General features: G+C 45.2%; 2 protein-coding genes across 2 annotated transcripts in view; one reads left to right on the forward strand and one right to left on the reverse strand.

Moving 5' to 3' along the window:
• The window catches only part of LOC106570000 (voltage-dependent calcium channel gamma-6 subunit), a 50,826-nt gene extending 41,251 nt beyond the window's left edge, over positions 1-9,575 (reverse strand). Inside the window, exon 1 of the mRNA XM_014141840.3 lies at positions 9,502-9,575. The gene's annotated coding sequence lies outside the window, so the exon portion shown is untranslated. The remainder of the gene's footprint in view (positions 1-9,501) is intronic.
• Positions 810-10,667, forward strand: si:dkey-14o18.2 (uncharacterized). Its single transcript, XM_014141835.3, has 5 exons — positions 810-2,828; positions 4,560-5,286; positions 5,430-5,680; positions 6,671-6,850; positions 7,734-10,667. Exons 1-5 carry the CDS (start codon positions 2,085-2,087, stop codon positions 7,941-7,943), a joined length of 2,112 nt encoding a protein of 703 aa, XP_013997310.1. The 5' UTR covers positions 810-2,084; the 3' UTR covers positions 7,944-10,667.
• Positions 10,668-22,146: the final 11,479 nt, after the last annotated feature.

Below are 22,146 nucleotides of genomic sequence, written 5' to 3' on the forward strand. Positions count from 1 at the left end.
CCCCGTGTGGCCCCCCCAATTTTTTGGGGGGGATGCCTCTCGGCCTCATGTAGCTCCCTTAATTTCCTCTCCCAGAAACGTCGTTCTGCCTCCCACGTCCATCCTTTTTCTCGGTGCTCCAATACCTGCTGCTTGGTCCTTGTTTGGTGGGTGGTTCTGTCATAGGCATCATAAGGATTGGACCAAGGCGCAGCTGGTAAAGTGCTCATCTTCTTAATTTATTTAAAGAAAACACTTAAACAAAATAAACAAATGACAAAAAACGGTTCCATAAGGCCCCCAGGCTATACAGAAAATAACCACCCACAAAACACAAGTGAAACAAACCTCAACTAAATATAGCCTCCAATTAGAGACAACGACAACCAGCTGTCTCTAATTGGAGGTCCTACCAAAAACCCAACATAGAAAGAGAAAACTAGATTTAAACATAGAAATAGAAAACATAGAACCTAAACCAAAAACACTGAAACACACAAAACAAACACCCCCTGCCACACCTTGACCAAACTACAATGACAAATAACCCCCTTTACTGGTCAGGACGTGACAGTTACAATACTATTTTCCTTACTGCTGTAAATTTACAGTAAGGAAAATAGTTAAACACATTATTTGTCTAATCCACTGTTGATGTAAAAAATATAGCTTGCTGATATAAAGAATTGCCAACTTGACATTGACAAATTTATATTGTATGTATTAATCTCATCAAAATATAGGACTGGGGATTATATTTTAAGAAGAAGGAGGCCTATCGGTAGGTGTGGTGAATTGATGATAGCCATGGCTTATAAGGCAGTGTCCTTGAGCTCTCTGTTACCTTCTCTCTTTGCCTCACTTTCTGTCCAACCTCCTATTCAGGAACTGTTGGAATAATTGAGGCCTTATACCTACTCTTAGAATGTTTGCTGAAGTCATTTAGGTGGTTTGATCGACGACAATCTCTGATTAGGAATAACATATATATTAACGCTAACAATGCTAACTTTGCGTAATAGGTCAGTCAATGCCATTCCCCAGATAAACATGTGCATAAACAACATTCTACTATATCCCTGGTCAAGAGCAGTTCTTTCCATTACTGTACATTGTAACTCATGACTACGGTGCTCCTGTATCCTAGTCTGGACACACCTCCTCAATCACACTGGCATTATTTGCAGCTCTTTCAATATAGCTTCTTTGGTGATAGCCCCTTGTCTCGCACACCTGTTCCCCTGTTGTTCCACTATGAATAACCTCCTAGCCCTGCATAGTAAACAGCCTGCCTGCCCACATTAAAATGAAAACCATCATTCATTAACTGCATCCTGCTGGCTGTCTTGTAATCTGATTACATTGCCCAGGGGGGTTCTCAGCTGTTGGCATCATTCACTGAAGGCCATTGCTGGCTCATTGAAAACCAATAGCGGTGACTGATTGACTAAATAATTGTAGTTTAATTGTTTATGACCCTAGCTCCATTACTCCCCACCGCTGCTCTGCTCGAGTTCTGTCAACGCCATCCTATTGCTCTGTACTGTTCAGTATATCAATGTACTTCTGATCATGCCCCCGTATGTTGCTGTTGTTGTCTATTCACTGAAGTGATAGCATTTACCAAGACTTAAAAAAGTATTTCCAATTAAGCTTTTAAGTGTTAATTAAATGTATGACTTATCACCTTTGTCTTTTCCTTCCAGATGGAAGCACCATTGGACCTCACGGATAGATAGAAGCCGGCTATAAAGGGATTATTTTGGCTGCCGAACACAGGAGGCACGCTGTGCCACGAGAGATCACCTGGAGGCAGACCCTTCTTCCCTGAACAGAGGAAAAGGACACGTCAACACCCATTTGTCCGGTTATGGAGCCAGTCCACATGGTGGCACAGTGATGAAGCACTAACTGCTTTGGCACAAGGTCCTGCGTGTTGGAACACTTCTTGAAGGAATTTACCCTGTTAGACAGGGGATTTGGACTGTTTTGCCATGTGTCAAATCAGCTTGCCATCCGCCCCAAATGACCTCTACTCGTGGTATACATCACACCAAAAATAAAGCGTGGAAGGACAGTCTCCCTTGACAGGAGAGAACAAAAATATGGCCGACAACGCCGTCCCACCCCTGATGCTTTTGCCTACAGGGAAAATGCGTTGGAGTGGAGTACTCCCTGGTTTCATCCTACCCTCTTTGTCTCTTTTTTTTCTACTCCTTTATACTCTCATATCTTCCTCAATGGCTGTTGTTAGTTTGCCGGGATTAGACTATGACTATGGAGCCCAGCCAAAGTTTGTTTGCACCCCGATTCCAGCGGATGCAGACCCCAGCTGCTTCACACCAGGCGGGGCAGCACACGGACCTGCCCACGACAGACCCAGCAGTAATGGGCATCATGGACCTGCTGCAGGGGCGCCCAATGGTAACGGCAGGAGGTCGATGGGAATGGGGATAGGAATATCAGACGAGGCCAAATCCACCATCCTGCACCTTCGCGAGAGCCTGGTGCGGCAAAAGGAGACCATCTTAGACCAGCGGGAGACGATCAGGGAACTGACTGCCAAGCTGACCCTCTGTGAGGGCTTTGGCCGGGGGGTGGGTCATCATGATGACCATCACGACAACCACCATGGACCCCCGCGTCTCAACACCCATCACCCGAGCTCGCACCATGCCTACCATGATGCTGACCACCACGGGGATCCACACTACCCACTGAACAATGGACATCGATCGGACCCACACCACCGAGGGAAGGACAACGCTGGGAGCAAGCATGGGGCCTTCTCCCCTGAGAAAACTAGGAAAACGCTACAGACACTCAAGGAGAGGCTGGAGAACTTGCAGGTCAGTGGGAACAACAACAAAGGATGAGTAGGAAGTGGGATAGGAAGCTTATTGGCCCTGTGTGCGAATTTAGGTTATCTTATGCGTCACTACGGGGCACTGTGTCTCGCTACTGACCTGAAATGAAGCACGACAAAAGGTGCTCCGGCTTTCTCTCATGACGTGAGGATATCAGTGGCCTACAGCCCAAGCTCCATCCATGTGTATGCGTAGGAAGACCTAAGTTGATTAGTTAATTATCCTGACTCTCACCCTGGAGGATATATTGCACTGATCCCATGGGAATTCATGAAGCCTAGGAGAAGGTCTGGTTGAGTGATTGTATGACATATGACCATTGACACTAACAAACAACTGAACACCGTTTTCTTCTTCTTCATTTTCCCATGCATTAAGGAAGTTCCTGTATATACAAAATCCTTCTTCTTCATTTTCCCATGCATTAAGGAAGTTCCTGTATATACAAAATCCAACTTGATTGACCAATATTTTGGGGATTCTGGAAGATAATTTTTGGGTTCTAATTGATTTTGTTTCTCACCAATTTGCTTAAAGTGATTCTAGCACTCTATAATGAACTGTAAGACTTGTTATAAGACATGCTATAGACGTATATCCTATACAAGTACTACTAATACTTAATAACACTGGTGGTTCATAGAAAGTAGAGCCCAAGCTATATGTTTTCTTTGGGGTCCGATAACGATTCAGATATTTTGTGGGACAAAACTTACCAACACCAATATATCTGCCGATTTAGTGTTTTACAACAGGGAAATTAAAAAGTTACATTTTCCACACCAAGTTCTCATAAATTTCCATCCAAAAGAGTAATTGTCCAAGAAATTTCTTCAAATGTTGATTTCTTACATTGTGACAATAATGAAAATGAGAATGGGCGACAGTGTTCAGATAAGCATGAGATTAACTTTTTTCCATCCCATGTACTGAATAATGAAACTATATATATCGGTCAGGCTCTAAAAATAAAGTGTTACCAAGAAAACGTGCTATAAGACATCACAGTGGCGTATATCCTATACAAGCATTAATAACACTGATGGTTCATAGAAAGTGTTACCAAATGTCTTGAGGGTGTTAGACAAAGACAGTTCAGCTGAGATTGGCCTCCCGAGTGGCGCAACTGTCTAAGGCACTGCATCGCAGTACTAGAGGCGTCACTACAGATCCGGGTTCGATCCCGGGCTGTGTCGAAGCCGGCCAGGACCGGGACACCCATGAGGTGGCACACGATCGGCCCAGCGTCGACAGGCTTAGGGGAAGGTTTGGCCCCTCAGACTGTCCTTGTCCCATCGCACTCTAGCGACTCCTTGTAGCGGCCGGGCGCATGTACGCTGACTTCGGTCACCAGCTGTACAGTGTTTCCTCCGACACATTGGTGCGGCTGGCTTCCGGGTTAAGTGAGCAGTGTGTCAAGAAGCAGTGTGGCTTGGCAGGGTCGTGTTTCGGAGGACTCTTGGCTCTCGAACTTTACCTCTCCCGAGTCTGTCGGGAGTTGCAGCGATGGGAAAAGACTTTAACTGCCAATTGGATATCACGAAATTCGGGAGGAAAAGGGGTAAACAAATAGAAAAAAAGTCCTATTATGGAAATAAATTCCAACTGCTATTCTAGTTTGCTCCACAAAGTTTGAATAACCAAGCACATGGACTAATAAGGCATGCAAACATTTCCTATTGTAACTATTACTCATTTTCTCCATTTCTCCAGGCCAGGAATTCCTCCAGCTCCTATTCAAGCTCACTGAGAGACCTCCTGCAACGCAAAATCAATGCACTTGAGAAGCAGCTCAACAATCATTATGGTGGGCATCATGATTATGGTCACCATGACGACCACCACGATGACCACCATGACGACCACCACGATGACCACCATGACGACCACCACGATGACCACCATGACGACCACCACGATGACCACCATGGACCCGACCACCACCATGATGATCGACACGATGACCACCACGATGACCACCATGGACCCAGTCACCCCGACGATCACCATGATGACCACCACGACACCCACACCTCCACCCCCGCTCGCCACAACAACCGCCACAACAACCGTCAAAACAGTCACCATGACCGACACTATGACCGCCATTATGATCGTAGCCATGGCCGCCATGACACCCACCATAACGACCACAATGACGATCACCATGATGACCATCACAACGACCGTCATGGCGAACACCATGATGACCATCATGACCTTCACCACGATGACCACCATGATGATCTTCACGATGACCACCATGATGACCACCATGGAAACGGTCACCGTGACGATGGTCACCATGGCAACGATAACCATGGCCATCATCCTCGTCCATCCTATAACAGCAAGCCACCGGCTTCAAGACCTCTTGGCCGTGGACACAACAAGCTTGAAACTGTGCTGAGCCACCTTAACCACAGGAACACTGACCCTGGTATTGAAACTCTGATAATAACCCACTTTGATACTGTATACTATTTTCCGAGTTATATCATGCATGCCGAGTTGTATTTGCAGGTACAGATACTCAGTATCAGCTGTTCATTGCTCATATTTTGCTGTCTTGTATCCCAACAGGTACCCGGAAAAAGCCAAAGAGTCCGGATGCTTTCCAGATTGGCTTCCCTATGCGCACTAACTACATATATGGAAAAATAAAGAGGACCCTACTCAACGAAATCTTCGCCCTCACCGTCTGCCTCTGGATAAAAGGGGGGTCAGGGCCAGGCCTCGGCACGCCCTTCTCCTACTCTGTACCGGGACAGGCCAACGAACTGGTTCTGATCGAATGGGGCAACAACCCCATGGAACTACTGGTCAACGACAAGGTAAGAGCATGATTGATTATTTTGCATACATTCACGTGGTGCCCCTAGTGACCAATTTGCGAAGATATATATATTTTCCCTCACCTTTTACACAAATACACTCTCCTACTATAAGGTTTCCTACTGTGATGTGTCATACCATTTAGAAAGGAGTGTTTCAGCATTTTTTATCAAAATTTGAAGTAAGACGACACTTATGTTATCAGTCAGTTGCCCCATTGGCAGCACAAGTGGAAAATGAATGACCTCAAGGTAAGCAAGCTCACACCTCAGTGTCAGGTGACTCCGTTCTCATCCGATCAGGCACCGGAATTTGATTTATCTCCTGTCCTCAAGGAGCGAGGCAGAAAGCAGTTGTCACAGTTACAGTTCACCTGCAGCCTGCTCTCACCTAGTCTTGCCCCCTGAGAGATAGTGGCTCTGTCCTCATCTATCATCCTCCCTAATGGCATAAGACCACAGAGGGCAAAGGGCAAGCAGCTTATCTAGCACAGTCATGTGAAGAGGCGTCTAATGAGAGGGTGGACGAGGAGATAGACACATGGTCTGGGCCCATACCTTAGCATGAGTCAGGGTTTCTCCCAGACAAGAGGGGATTTGGTGGTTAAACCTGGGAGCTATGGAACCTGAAGGATATAACACAAAATAAAAGAAAGCTCACTAATTGAAATGCGATGGCCATTTGTACCTATTCACAAAACCTGGCAAATCTTTTACAAAATATCTCCCCAAAAAACGACAACATTTGTGTTTAATTTACCTTCTGAAGGTGTCATTTTTCGAAATGGCCAAGACAATGACACTAACATCCTGTTCTGTGACAGTCAATTAACCTGGTAATAATCTCTCTTTCTCCGAACAGGCAGTGACTTTGCTCCTTTTACTCACGGAAATCTTTTGTTTAGACTCTTCGGATTGAGCCAATCAATCAATCAATTAGCCCATCATGCAATTAGTTAATCATGCCATTGCCTCTATTTTTCTGCACAGGCAGTGACATTGCCCATGGCAATGACGGACGGGAAGTGGCAACATCTGTGCGTGACATGGTCAACACACGATGGGCATTGGGAGGCCTTCCAGGACGGCGTAAAAAGGGGATCTGGAGAGAATCTATCTGCATGGCATCCCATCAAGCCTGGTGGAGTCTTTATTCTGGGCCAGGAACAGGTACAATTATACATTTTCTTTCTATGAAGTTACATACTCAAAGTTCTGAAGAACATATAAAAGCCAGAAACTTCTAAACAGCAATACTGGATCCAACAGCAGGCACAAAATGTTGCCAGCAGGGAATTACTTGTCACACTTAAAGTGTGTGTTTGCTGATTTTAGGCTTTGCAGAACACAAAAAGCTGTTAATACAATCATGTTAAAGCTGATTATCGTCTAGTTGTGTCCCGAGAAGACACAGGCTATTGCCAAAAACTAAGCTTGGAAATCAGTACATTGGTGACTGTGATATGTGGTTGTCTCACTTAGCTATCTTAAGATGAATGTAAGAACTGTAAGTTGCTCTAGACAAGAGAGTCCAGCCTGGTCTCATAGACTAGACGTAAGATAGTATATGTAAATCTGGGACACCCAAATTAGTATAATATGTATGGTATGGTTACATTAGACAGAAGTTTATTTAAGGCTAAAACGAAAGTAGGGTGGTTAGTAGGGGTGGATAGGGGATGGGTGGGCATATAATGCAAACTTCTAGAAACCCAAAGGTTGCGTGTTAGAATGTCATCATGGACAACTATCAATTTTGCAACTACTTACTACTTTTTTGCTACTTAGCATGTTAGTTAAACCTTCCCCTTAAGCCTAACCTTAACATGACACTAGGTCATGAGAAGGTTTAAGAACAAAGGTTTGATCTGAACTGCCTAGTTTTAGAACATTGTTGGTGACTAACCAACCTTGTTTTAAAGGAATAAAAGGTGGAAAACTCAAGACATCTGTTTAAATAATTGCGTCTTCATCGTTTACTGTGGGATAGATGGTTCTTGTTCATGTTTTGTGGGCCTTTACTCTTAATAATAATGCTGTGCTTTCCTAACAGGACGCCCTAGGTGGCCGATTTGACGCCACTCAGTCCTTCGTGGGCGAAATGTCAGACCTCCAGTTGTGGTCCCGCATTCTCACGCCCAATGAAATCTACAGCCAGGCTTCCTGCGGAGGTCACATGGCCGGTGACCTCATCTCCTGGACAGAGGCAGCGGTTGAGCTTCACGGTGGGGTCACCAAATACCCCTTCGACCCCTGTCACTAAGCACTACCCCACTCTGCCTCATTAAAAATGTCTGATCACCAAGCCAATGATGTCAGTCAACCAGCTGTACGGTGTGGCAGCAGGGCTCTGTGCACTACGCTGCAGAGACATTCTGCTATTTTTGCCATCCATTTCCTCTCTGTTCTGCCTTCCCCCTCGCTGGGCCGAGGAACTGGGAGGACTGTTAAAGAGAAAAGGCTGGATTTAACCGAATGGTCATGACTACCACTGCTCCCAAGATCCAGTACAGCTAATAGGATTCCCTGTCTCTAGATGGGTCCATCCATGTTTGCCCCGGCCTTAGCAAAGCCCTTCATCAGTCAGGTGTTCAAAGAATCAAAACATTTTTCTGGGACGTATTACGCCTGGATATGGTTCTCAAAGTCACAATACTCCAGATGTTATTTGTTGGTCTTTCTGTTTTTGACTGGTGAGTAGGATGATACCAGTGATTAAAAGGGAAGCACTGAGGTAGAATGCTCATAAACCAACTTTGGACAGTATTGAATGAACAACCTGAAGGCACTGAAAACAGAGCCATGCACATGGCAAGTGTATGAGTTGGAAGACATTGATAAAGATTTGATGAGTGAATGTGAGGGATTATGTTGTATTTTTTTGTACAGGAAGATGGAGGAGCTCATCTAGGGATTTTGTTTTTAGGCTTTTAGACAGTCCCAACTCTACCTTGCCCACAGAGATTTTAGAGGCCTATTTTCTACTACTGTGTTGTACACACATGCAACTGATCAACATTCCACTAGATTTTTCACAGGAACTTAGCTCTACAAATAGCTGATGGTGCTCTGCTTTTGGTTAAAGGAGTTTGCTTTGTCTGTTTGCAAAAACATAATATTTTTGTAAGTACTCCTTAAAAAAGGGACATTTTGTAAGCTGGAATGTCTGTTTTAACACAGCAAAACTTGTGGGTTTGGTTTCGACTTGTATTTCTATCAGTGTGTCTGAAATGGCTGCCAGGTTTTATGCAACAGCAGAGTTGACATTGTCAAGTCTGACTTGTGGACAGGAGCCCGCATAAATACAGGCTAACTGGCTGTCAAGAGGTCTAAGGTAATGCTGACATCTCCATGGTAACTTGTGGCTTACAGTGGGATTTACCTGACAAGTAGAGCTCTGATCTAGATCCAGACTATTTCTGTGCTGTCAGTAGCATACACATGTTCTCAAATAGGCTAAATTCACACATGTTCTCAAATAGGCTAAATTCACACATGCACGCACATGCACTCAAAACAGCTTGGAAACAAAAATGTAATGCTGTAATGCTCTAAAAATCTGTTGCTTTTTATTAGTTGGGTCTTATGTTTTTAATGCATGTAAAATGCTTAAACAAATCTGAAAAATATAGCCGATGTATTGAATATCAACTGTGAAATTGCATAAACAAATATACACCATTACATTTTTGGTAAATATAACTTATTGTACACAACAACACATCCTTTCCTTATATTTTCTTTCAGTGTATATGGCCATCCCTTTTCTGTCTGTAAAGCATACAAATGAGGAATGTATTTTATTTTATTAGTTTACTTACCCCCATTTCAGTGTATTAAGTTCAGACTGTCTATCGTCTCATTGTTTCACATGAACACTGATCGTAAAAGCACAGATAGAACAATGAGACAGATATTTCACCGGATGTATAAATGTGAAGCATCCGGTTGCTGTTTCCACTAACTACCAAATATGGTGATGAGAGGAAGCCCAGTGGCTGGCATTGGGAGAAGATGGTAGCGAGATGGATTTTGGCTGACATTCTGCAAATGTTTTCCTTGATAAAACATTTCATCTCAATACAGTTCTCTGTAATCTGTAACAAACAGAGTGGACAACGTCTTGTAAACTTTACCCTTTGCCAAAGTTTCAAAAAATAGTGTTGTTTAGAAGGAGTGCAAGGGCGAATTGAGTTGTTGCACACGCACACTTCCCAAAGTAGACATTCCCTAATGTAAATATGCAACGCGCCAATAGGATCTCGCTAGTTCGTGCTTGGTTCTGCCCACATTCTTGCTTTGTTCTGCCCACTATGATTCATTTGCTCCCATTGAAAATAAAAGGCTCTGGTCTATCTTGGGCTAGTTATAAAAATCTTTGATAAACGGGTCTGTTGTTGCCATGGTGATAGTACAGCCCTTGGCTGGACATAGCCCCTTGTTGCTATTAATCATTACAACCATTACAGAACACAACCATTACAGTATGTTTGTAAATATTTGTTAATGCACCTTTGTGAGAGGACATAGTGGTTTGGATTGTTTTATAAGAGTTTATAATGCCAAGATGAGCATTAAAAACCCCATGCTCCAGTTTATTTTCCTGATAGTGGGCTAAATGTATGTAATGTTTCCGAACATTTTGTGTGTATGTTTCTAATTCATTACATTTAAAAAAGATGATTGATTAATGAATGCTAATACAATTGGATAAAATTCAGTTTAAACATAGCATTGAATGCAGTTTCACCATCAGAATCTATGTTGCTTCCATAAAGTTTGTATAATCTCGCCTTTGGTATACATTTCATCTGTATATAAAGAAACACTCAATAGATTCGTTTTTCTTGTCTGTAAATATTGAACAACCTTTTATTTATTAATGTCTGTGTATTTGTTCAAAAGTTCCTTTCCTGTGTATGTAAGCCAAAAATGTAAGACGAATCGTAAAACTTAAACAAGAAATAAATGGACTAACTCTGGTAAATATTATTGCATATTTCATGAACAGATATTTCATGTAATTTCTTTCATTGGTGGTCAGTCTTACGCACAAATGCTGGTGTTGGTCCAAGCTTTTGCTCCGGTCAAGCAGAAACACTCCTAAATTAAAGCATTGAATAAAGACTAATAATGTTTGTTAAAACTGTGATTAGTAGAATCGGATGTGTTACTGCTTGGATAGAGCAAAAACGTGTACCCACACCAGCCATCGCAGGGTAAAAATTCCCAACATGGAGCATATACTGAAGGGCAGCTACTGCTATATTGCTTACACCTATCCAGTCCCTTTACAGATCTGTAAACAACAAAGGGGTAATGGGTGGGGGCTACACACAAAGGAAGCAGCAGCATGACTCATGATTATAATTCTTCAGTGAGTCCACCTTGTTTGCCACAAGAGGGTGTTAGTTGCCTTTGGAGGGTGTTCTGTATATTCAGTAGCCTATATTGTCATGACGGCTTAAAGACCCCAACACAAGTCAAAGTCAGAACGCTGGGGCTTTGTTTTGTATGCTTTTAAAGCAGCAATCAGCAGTTGAAATCACATATTACAGACCAGATTAGAAAAACAAAGTATGATACGAAAATACGTTTACTTTTGGCAAAGCTTGGGAACGATATAGGCTAGGTTTGGAATATGCAACAGCAATAGCAACGCTACAGGGTCTAATCTACAGCTGCAGCCTGTATTAAGTCACAATAGTAACTTAGCCTCGGATCTGTACACTATGTTCTTGTTGAATAGCACTTTGAAACCCCCCAGGAATTGTGCATGCCTTGATATTTGCCTGTGTTGAGAACAGAGCTGATAAGAGTGCGGTTGGAAGAATTCAAATCCTGTGGCTGCCGGTCTTAAATGACTGGGGATTATCAGTTGCCAAAACAAGACTCTCACACAGCCTAGAAATGGGTCCGCTTAAAAGCAAAACATAGCACCTAAATCGCGTCGGTTGAAGCAGATAATACTGTGGATTATTGAGGAGAAGGGGAATGTCTAGCAACACCGTAGGTGTCAAAGTATAGATAAGCAATGCATTTTACGGAGGGCATTTGCATAGAAGTCTTGGGGCTGTACATTGCGTTCCGTTATGGCCTAGATACTGTTTGCTGACATCTTTATTCTGGGTGCCATATTGAATTGGTCTGACCAAGACAACACTTACAGACTAGGGCCAGGTTTCCTAAAAACATCTTAAGGCTACATTCATCGTTAGAACCATAGGATCCTGAGATGCTTTCGGGTAACCGGGCCCTGGACAACCACGCATATTCTAAACAGAAATGTCACCACAAGCTACATAAAGTTGTCCACAAACAACACAATAGAATAAGGGTATTTGGCCATAATCGAGACTTCTCCGGCCTGACAGGTTTTGCTATCAAATGTACTTTGCATGAAGCTAAGGGTGACATACCGTCTCAAAGCTTATTTGTGAATTGGAACTAAGGAGAGCTGGATCTATATTCAGTCTCCAGCAGTCTCCAGCTACTCTGGGGGAATGGGAGTCATAAGACCAGGAGAGAACGGGGGCGTCTGAACCGGGCCAGCTACAGCCTAAAAAGATGGAGGGGTCAACAGTGAGAGGTGATCCCATTATCATCCAATTATAGTGCATTTTATCCAAAGAAATAAGATCAAGATCAAGTTCAGATTATTGCATGTTTGATATTTAAAAAGCACAACGCTATACTTTTTAGTATGCATCATGTTTATACTGACATTACTGTATGTGGCTGAAATATGTCCCCCTCTCAGATTGGTGGCATACACAGTACAGACAGTTATCACATTACCTGGCCCTGCTCTGTTTTCTGCTGACTGTGGCCACACTCCTACAGACCTTCTACTGTGAGTTTCATTACCACATATTTTTTTATTTAATAGATTCGAGGGTCAGAAATAGGAGTCCACTGATTTACATTGTTATGGAAGGTCAAGACTTGAGGTTTTAACCCTAACTTTACCTTTTAATTGGCTCTCTATGCTACCTCATCCTCACTTTTTTTTGTATCCATGGCAAAGGGGTCGCGGGGGTCAGACTCAAAGACCTGACTCAGAAGCTGAACACCCTGAACCACTCCTACCTCCTCCTCATCCACAAGTACCCAGCACTCAACCTGTACTGTCCGGTCACCACCCCTAGTGGTGAGCACAGACATTCAGGTTGCTTTTAGCTGGGGAAAAAAATACTCTAATCCAATAATCTGTTAAATATATGGACAGGCAGAGAAAAGATGATGAAGAATAACCAGGATCAACTTAATATTCCAAAATGGCTGACAATGACAAGAGTTGTGAAAATTGGGTACCATCACACTAGGCCTATGCTAATAACAGCATTACTTTAGCAATTTTCAGATTAGTCGATGTAGACATGTAACACCATAAATAATCCCCACTTGATGGTTTTAAGAGTATTTTTTACTGATATATTTAGGGAATATTGTATTTATACATGTGATCATATAGAGATTGAAAAACCTATTTTACACGGGGAACCTGTTTCACCCCTGTTCACCATTACCCCTATAACTAACTGAGTAACCTCTGGCGTAAACTTGTTTCACAGTACGTGAGTGCAGGCCATGCCCAGAGGGATGGGAGTCTTTTGGGGAGAGATGCAGCCTCTACACCCAGGAGAGACAGAACTGGATATCCAGCCAGTACCACTTCTTGTCTGTAGGGGGCAACCTTGCCATGGTGAAGAGTGAGGAGGAGCAAGTATGAGAGAGCCATGAACCCCATCACCCAATGATACCTACACACCTTAAGGTTTCTTTGGAGGACTGTATTGTAGCCTATTTCTCAATTCTGTATTAATTTGCATCTCAAATGTGGATCCCTTTCGAATCAAGAGATGATTTAGAACCTAAATCATGACAAATGGAAATCCTCAAAATGTCCTGAGCTTTGGAGGTAAATAGAGAACTGAGATTTACTGAGAATTACTTGGAAATATTAGCAATATATAGGGTGCCCTATCACTCAAAGCTGTGGTATTCCTTTATACAGTATATCTAACACAGACACGGACATAATCTATACGGTCAGTCATGAATGTTTAGACACATTGCATTCACTGTGTAATATCACATTTGACACCCTCAGTTAAAGTTAATAATAGATTTAGGAGTTCTACGAAAATGTGGGGCCGTGTCTATTTGAGGCCTCCATCTGAGTGTTGCATTTCTCTCAGATCTTCCCGTGGAAGAGAGCCAAGGAGCTGAGCCAGGGAGACTCCTACTGGATCGGCCTGAAGAACGGTAACCCAGGCGGGGCTGGCACTGGGCGGACAACTCCCAGTGGAAAAAGGGTAACTTAGAATCTTAACTTAAAGTTATGGAAGATTTGCCTCTGAAGGTAGTCTTGAGATAAAAAAAAATAGGTCCTGTAAATGGATAAAAATATCATCCAGAAATTGAGTTTGGATCTCAATTCTATCGTTTGGCATGGAGTCCTGTATCGAGAATCGAGTCTGCGTTACTGTGATTACATTACCTCAAATGACAATATCAGATGAGGATACTTACTGTAGGAGGTCCCTAGTTAAGGTCATGAAGAGAGCATATTTATTGCCATAAATCCATTTCCTATAAGTAAACCTTTTCTGAGATAGTGTGAGGTTAGGGTAGCCACAGTCAGTGCAGTATGATTGCATGAAATATCCAATGTGTCTTTTGTAGGCCTAATTGGTAATTATGCAATGTATGTACAACTGAAAATAAAGTTGCTGTAAAATTGCTAGCATACAGTTGTCATACAGTTGTCCTACACTACCTGGCTAAAATACTTGCTCGTTAGCCTATGGACAACGAAATGTCAGGCCAGGTAGTTAACATTAGCATACTACATCTAGCTACAGTTGAAGTCGGAAGTTTACATACACTTAGGTTGGAGTCATTAAAACTCGTTTTTCAACCACTCCACAAATTTCTTGTTAACAAACTATAGTTTTGGCAAGTCAGTTAGGACATGACACAAGTAATTTTTCCAACAATTTTTTACAGACCGAATATTCCACTTATAATTCACTGTATCACAATTCCAGTGGGTCAGAAGTTTACATACACTAAGTTGACTGTGCCTTTAAACAGCTTGGAATAATCCAGAAAATGATGCCATGGCTTTAGAAGCTTCTGATAGGCTAATTGACAACATTTGAGTCAATTGGAGGTGTTCCTGTGGATGTATTTCAAGGCCTACCTTCAAAATCAGTGCCTCTTTGCTTGACATCATGGTGCCTCTTTGCTTGATAACCAAGCACATGGACTAATAAGGCATGCAAACATTTCCTATTGTAACTATTACTCATTTTCTCCATTTCTCCAGGCCAGGAATTCCTCCAGCTCCTATTCAAGCTCACTGAGAGCCCCAGACCAGTATACCTCCTCCACCAAACTTTAAACTTGGCTCTATGCATTGGGGCAGGGAGCGTTCTCCTGGCATCCGCCAAACCCAGATTTGTCCATTGGACTGCCAGATGGTGAAGCGTGATTCATCACTCCAGAGAACACGCTTCCACTGCTCCAGAGTCCAATGGCAGCGAGCTTTACACCACTCCAGCTGACGCTTGGCATTGCACATGGTGATCTTAGGCTTGTGTGCGGCAGCTCGGCCATGGAAACCAATTTCATGAAGCTCCTGACGAACGTTGGTTCCGGAAGCAGTTTGGAACTCGGTAGTGGGTGTTGCAACCGAGGACAGACGATTTTTACGTGCTACGCACTTCAGCACTCGTCTATCCCTTTCTGTAAGCATGTGTGACAAACCACTTTGCGGCTGAGCCGTTGTTGCTCCTAGACATTTCCACTTCACAATAACAGCACTTATAGTTGACCGGGGCAGCTCTAGTAGGGCAGAAATTAGACAAACTGACTTGTTGGAAAGGTGGCATCCTATGACGGTGCCACATTTAAAGTCACTGAGCTCTTGAGCAAGGCCATTCTACAGCCAGTGTTTGTCTATGGAGATTGCATGGCAGTGTACTCAAATGTTATATACCTATCAGCAACGGTGTGGCTGAAACAGCCGCAGCCACTAATTTAAAGGGGTGTCCACATACTTTTGCTTATACAGAGCATTCGGAAAGTATTCAGACCCCTTCACTTTTTCCACATTGTTACGTTACAGCCTTATTCTAAAATGTATTAAATAGTTTTTTTTCCTCATCAATCTACACACAATACCCCATAATGACAAAGCAAAAACAGGTGTGTTGTAAAAAAAATTATTAAAAATACATTTAAAAAATATAACATTTACATCAGTATTCAGACACTTTACTTAGTACTTTGTTGAAGCACATTTGGCAGCGATTACAGCCTCGGGTCTTCTTGGGTATGTCACTACATACTTGGCACACCTGTATTTGGGGAGTTTCTCCCATTCTTCTCTGCAGATCCTCTCAAGCTCTGTCAGGTTGGATGGGGAGCGTCACTGCACATCTATTTTCAGGTCTCTCCAGAGATGTTCGATTGGGTTCAAGAACGGGCTCTGGCTGGGCCAGTCAAGGACATTCAGAGACATATCCCGAAGCCACTCCTGTGTTGTCTTGGCTGTGTGCTTAGGGTCGTTGTCCTGTTGGAAGGTATAACCTTTGCCCCAGTCTGAGGTCCTGAGCGCTCTGGAGCAGGTTTTCATCAAGGATGTCTCTGTACTTTGCGCCACTTATCTTTCCCTCAATCCTGACCAAAGAGTTCAGTCTTGACTTCATCAGACCAGAGAATCTTGTTTCTCATGTTCTGAGAGTCCTTTAGGTAACTTTGGGGAAACTCAAAGTGGGCTGTCATGTGCCTTTTACTGAGGAATGGCTTCCATCAGGCCACTCTACCATAGAGGCCTGATTGGAGCTCTGTCAGAGTCAACATCGGTTTCTTGTTCACCTCCCTCGCCAAGGCCCCAATTGCTCAGTTTGGTCAGGCAGCCACCTCTAGGAAGGGTCCTGGTGTTTACAAACTTCTTCTATTTAAGAATGATGGACGTCACTGTCTTCTTGGGGTCCTTCAATTCTGTAGAAATGTTTGGTACCCTTCCCCAGATCTGTGCCTCGACACAATCCTGTCCCGGAGCTCTACAGACAATTCCATCGAAATCATGCCTTGGTTTTTGCTCTGACATGCACTGTCAACTGTGGGGCCTTATATAGACAGGTGTGTGCCTTTCCAAATCATGTCCAATCAATTGAATTTACCACAGGTGGACTCCAATCAAGTAGAAGAAACATCTCAAGGATGATCAATGGAAACAGGATGTACCTGAGCTCAATTTCGAGTCTCATAGCAAAGGATCTGAATTATTTTGTAAATAAGGTCTGTTTGTTTTAAAAATTTCTAAAAACCTGTTTTTCGCTTTGACATTACTGGGTATTGTGTGTAGATTGATGAGGAAAATGTTTTATTTAATCCATTTTAGAATAAGGCCGTAACGTAACAAAGTGTGGAAAACGTGAAGCGGTCTGAATACTTTCCAAATGCACTGTTTAGTGTACATTCAGCCTTGTCACGTCCTGGCCAGTATAAGGGTTAATTGTCATTGTAGTTTGGTCAGGACGTGGCAGAGGGGATTCGTTTTATGTGGTTTGGGGTGGTGTGTTTGTTGAAGGGGCATTTGATTTAAGTATTCCGGGTTTTTGGGCACTGTTTGATTTTCATGTATTCTATGTTTAGTCTAGTGTGTCTGTTTCTATGTTTGGTTAATTGGGGTTGGGACTCTCAGTTGAAGGCAGGTGTTGTCTATTTGCCTTTGATTGAGAGTCCCATATATTAGGGTGTGTTTGTGTTTGTCATTGGTGTTCATTTTGAATTTATTAAACGTCAAGGTGAGCATACACATATCTGCTGCGTTTTGGTCTTATCACTATGACAACTGTGACAGAATCTCCCACCAAACCAGGACCAAGCAGCAGAGGAAGGAGCAGAGGGATTTTGAATTGGACAAACAGGAGAGATGGACATGGAAGCAAGTTATGGCTGGAGAGGGCCCATGGAGAATGGCTGGTAAGGACCGGGAACGTTTCCGAGGAACACGACTGGCGTTGAAGCACGAGAGGCACCCCCAAGAAATGTTGGGGGGGGGGGGGCACACGGGTAGTTTGGCTAGGCCAAGGAAGAGCCAGAAGCCAGCTACCCGTGGTTATATGGAGGAGCGTATGAGGTGGAGGGCGCCATGTTTCGCTGAAGAGCGCACTATCTCACCCATACGCACGCACAGTCCGGTGCGCGTTATTCCAGCCCCTCGCAGGTGCCGTGCTAGAGTGGGCATCCAGCCTGGTAGGAGGATGCCTGCGCAGCGCATCTGGTCGCCGGTACGCCTCCGAGGACCAGGCTACCCAACTCCCGCTCTACGCACGGCTACCATCAGGCCCCTGCACAGCCCAGTCCGCCCTGTACAAGCACCCCGCTCGTACAGGGCTACTAGTTCCATCCAGCCAGGACGGGTTGTGCAGGAGGTAAGATCAAGACCGCCTGTGCGCCTCAATAGCCCGGTGTTTCCAGTTCCTGTCTCTCGTGCGGACCCGGAAGTGCGTCAGCCCAGTCCGACTCGTCCTGTTCCCGCTCCCCGCACTAGCCTGGAGGTACGTGTTCCCAGTCTGGTACGTCCAGTACCAGCACCACGCACCAGGCTTCAAGTGCGTCATCCCAGTCCGACGTCACCAGGGCTGCCCGTCAGTCAAGAGTCGTCAGAGCTGCCCGTCAGTCAAGAGTCGCCAGAGCTGCCCGTCAGTCAAGAGTCGTCAGAGCTGCCCGTCAGTCAAGAGTCGCCAGAGCTGCCCGTCAGTCAAGAGTCGCCAGAGCCGCCCGCCAGTCAGGAGTCGCCAGAGCCGCCCGTCAGTCAAGAGTCGCCAGAGCCGCCCGTCAGTCAGGAGTCGCCAGAGCCGCCCGTCAGTCAGGAGTCGCCAGAGCCGCCCGCCAGTCAGGAGCCGCCAGAGCCACCCACTAGTCAGGAGCTGCCAGAGTGGCCAGACTGCCCAGAGATGCCAGAGTGGCCAGACTGCCCGGAGATGCCAGAGTGGCCAGACTGCCCGGCGATGCCAGAGTGGCCAGACTGCCCGGCGATGCCAGAGTGGCCAGACTGCCCGGCGATGCCAGAGTGGCCAGACTGCCCGGCGATGCCAGAGTGGCCAGACTGCCCGGCGATGCCAGAGTGGCCAGACTGCCCGGCGATGCCAGAGTGGCCAGATTGCCCGGCGATGCCAGAGTGGCCAGATTGCCCGGCGATGTCAGAGTGGCCAGACTGCCCGGAGCTGCCAGACTGCCCCATCGGCCAGGATCAGCCAGAGTGGCCCATCGGCCCAGAGTCTGCCGATTACGAAGAACCAAGGGAGTCGAGCAGCAACCCTGAACTGAATAAGCCTGACAATCCAGAACTTAAAATGATTAACTGTTCAATTAATGAGTCTGTATACAGGGTGGAGAGGAGGAGGTCTGCCCAGGATCCAGAGCAAGGGGAGTCTGCCTACGGTCCGAGGCTGATCGGGGTCGGCACTCTGGAGGACAATAGGCCGGAGCCTGAACCACCACCTGCATAGGTGGGTTGGGGAGGGGGGGTGTAGCACAAGTGCCGTCGGTGACGGCAGCCACCCTCCCTTCCCTCCCTTTAGTTTAGGGGGATTTTTTTGTTGTTGTTTGGGGTTTTGTTATTCTTGAGGTGCTTCCGGGGTTAGCACCTTTGGGGGGGGGGGGGGGGGGGGTACTGTCACATCCTGGCCAGTATAAGGGTTAATTGTCATTGTAGTTTGGTCAGGACGTGGCAGAGGGTATTCGTTTTATGTGGTTCGGGGTGGTGTGTTTGTTGAAGGGGCATTTGATTTAAGTATTCCGGGGTTTTTGGGCACTGTTTGATTTTCATGTATTCTATGTTTAGTCTAGTGTGTCTGTTTCTATGTTTGGTTAATTGGGGTTGGGACTCTCAGTTGAAGGCAGGGGTTGTCTATTTGCCTTTGATTGAGAGTCCCATATATTAGGGTGTGTTTGTGTTTGTCATTGGTGTTCATTTTGAATTTATTAAACGTCAAGATGAGCATACACATACCTGCTGCGTTTTGGTCTCATCACTACGACAACTGTGACAAGCCTCTTGCGAATTGAAGGAAATTAATGAAACACAGAGACGAAAGATACATTATTTTGTTTATTTTTTAATTGGTAGCTTTTTGGGGGAATCCTGGCTTCCCTTGGCAACCATGAATACATGCCACTGCCTATTGGTAGATAAAAAATATATTTTTTAAAAAAGCAGACAATGAATATCCCTTTGAGCATGGTTTAGTTATTTATTACACTTTGGATGGTATATCAATACACTCAGTCACTACAAAGATACAGAGAGGAAAGAAACTGCTCAGGGGTTTCACCATGAGGTGACTTTAAAACAGTTACAGAAGTTTAATGGCTGTGATAGGAGAAAACTCAGGATGGATCAACAACATTGTAGTTACTCCACAATACTAACCTAATTCAAAAGAAGGAAGCCTGCACAGAATATTCCAAAACATGCATCCTGTTTGCAACAAGGCACTAAAATAATACTGCAAGAAATGTGGCAAAGCAATTTACTTTTTGTCCTGAATACAAAGTGTTATGTTTGGGGAAAATCCAACACAACACATTACTGAGTACATTTACATTTACATTACATTTAAGTCATTTAGCAGACGCTCTTATCCAGAGCGACTTACAAATTGGTGCATTCACCTTATGATATCCAGTGGAACAACCACTTTACAATAGTGCATCTAAATCTTTTAAGGGGGGGGGGGGGGTTAGAAGGATTACTTTATCCTATCCTAGGTATTCCTTAAAGAGGTGGGGTTTCAGGTGTCTCCGGAAGGTGGTGATTGACTCCGCTGTCCTGGCGTCGTGAGGGAGCATGTTCCACCATTGGGGTGCCAGAGCAGCGAACAGTTTTGACTGGGCTGAGCGGGAACTGTGCTTCCTCAGAGGTAGGGGGGCCAGCAGGCCAGAGGTGGATGAACGCAGTGCCCTTGTTTGGGTGTAGGGCCTGATCAGAGCCTGAAGGTAGAGCCTGCGCCGCTTCCTGTGTGAGGCAGGGTCGTACTCTGCAAATGTTGTAGAGCATGAACCTACAGGATCGGGTCACCGCCTTGATGTTAGTGGAGAACGACAGGGTGTTGTCCAGGATCACGCCAAGGTTCTTAGCACTCTGGGAGGAGGGGACAAGGGAGTTGTCAACCGTGATGGCGAGATCATGGAACGGGCAGTCCTTCCCCGGGAGGAAGAGCAGCTCCGTCTTGCCGAGGTTCAGCTTGAGCTGGTGATCCGTCATCCACACTGATATGTCTGACAGACATGCAGAGATGCGATTCGCCGCCTGGTTATCAGAAGGGGGAAAGGAGAAGATTAATTGTGTGTCGTCTGCATAGCAATGATAGGAGAGACCATGTGAGGATATGACAGAGCCAAGTGACTTGGTGTATAGCGAGAATAGGAGAGGGCCTAGAACAGAGCCCTGGGGGACACCAGTGGTGAGAGCGCATGGTGCGGAGACAGATTCTCGCCACGCCACCTGGTAGGAGCGACCTGTCAGGTAGGACGCAATCCAAACGTGGGCCGCGCCGGAGATGCCCAACTCGGAGAGGGTGGAGAGGAGGATCTGATGGTTCACAGTATCAAAGGCAGCAGAAAGGTCTAGAAGGATGAGAGCAGAGGAGAGAGAGTTAGCTTTAGCAGTGCGGAGAGCCTCCGTGACACAGAGAAGAGCAGTCTCAGTTGAATGCCCAGTCTTGAAACCTGACTGATTAGGATCAAGAAGGTCATTCTGAGAGAGATAGCAGGAGAGCTGGCCAAGGACGGCACGTTCAAGAGTTTTGGAGAGAAAAGAAAGAAGGGATACTGGTCTGTAGTTGTTGACATCGGAGGGATCGAGTGTAGGTTTTTTCAGAAGGGGTGCAACTCTCGCTCTCTTGAAGACGGAAGGGACGTAGCCAGCGGTCAAGGATGAGTTGATGAGCGAGGTGAGGAAGGGGAGAAGGTCTCCGGAAATGGTCTGGAGGAGAGAGGAGGGGATAGGGTCAAGTGGGCAGGTTGTTGGGCGGCCGGCCGTCACAAGACGCGAGATTTCATCTGGAGAGAGAGGGGAGAAAGAGGTCAAAGCACAGGGTAGGGCCGTGTGAGCAGGACCAGCGATGTCGTTTGACTTAGCAAACGAGGATCGGATATCGTCAACCTTCTTTTCAAAATGGTTGACGAAGTCATCCGCAGAGAGGGAGGAGGGGGGGGAGGGGGAGGAGGATTCAGGAGGGAGGAGAAGGTAGCAAAGAGCTTCCTAGGGTTAGAGGCAGATGCTTGGAATTTAGAGTGGTAGAAAGTGGCTTTAGCAGCAGAGACAGAAGAGGAGAATGTAGAGAGGAGGGAGTGAAAGGATGCCAGGTCCGCAGGGAGGCGAGTTTTCCTCCATTTCCGCTCGGCTGCCCGGAGCCCTGTTCTGTGAGCTCGTAGTGAGT

The sequence above is a fragment of the Salmo salar genome, chromosome 14, assembly GCF_965601325.2.
Source record: "Salmo salar chromosome 14, fSalSal1, whole genome shotgun sequence".
Lineage (NCBI taxonomy): Eukaryota > Metazoa > Chordata > Actinopteri > Salmoniformes > Salmonidae > Salmo > Salmo salar.

Coding starts and splice junctions, on each gene's coding strand:
- si:dkey-14o18.2 (XM_014141835.3), top strand. CDS start 2,085: ATGGCCGACAACGCCGTCCCACCCCTGATGCTTTTGCCTACAGGGAAA. Junction 2,829..4,559: donor AGAGGCTGGAGAACTTGCAG/GTCAGTGGGAAC, acceptor CCATTTCTCCAG/GCCAGGAATTCCTCCAGCTC. Junction 5,287..5,429: donor CCACAGGAACACTGACCCTG/GTATTGAAACTC, acceptor GTATCCCAACAG/GTACCCGGAAAAAGCCAAAG.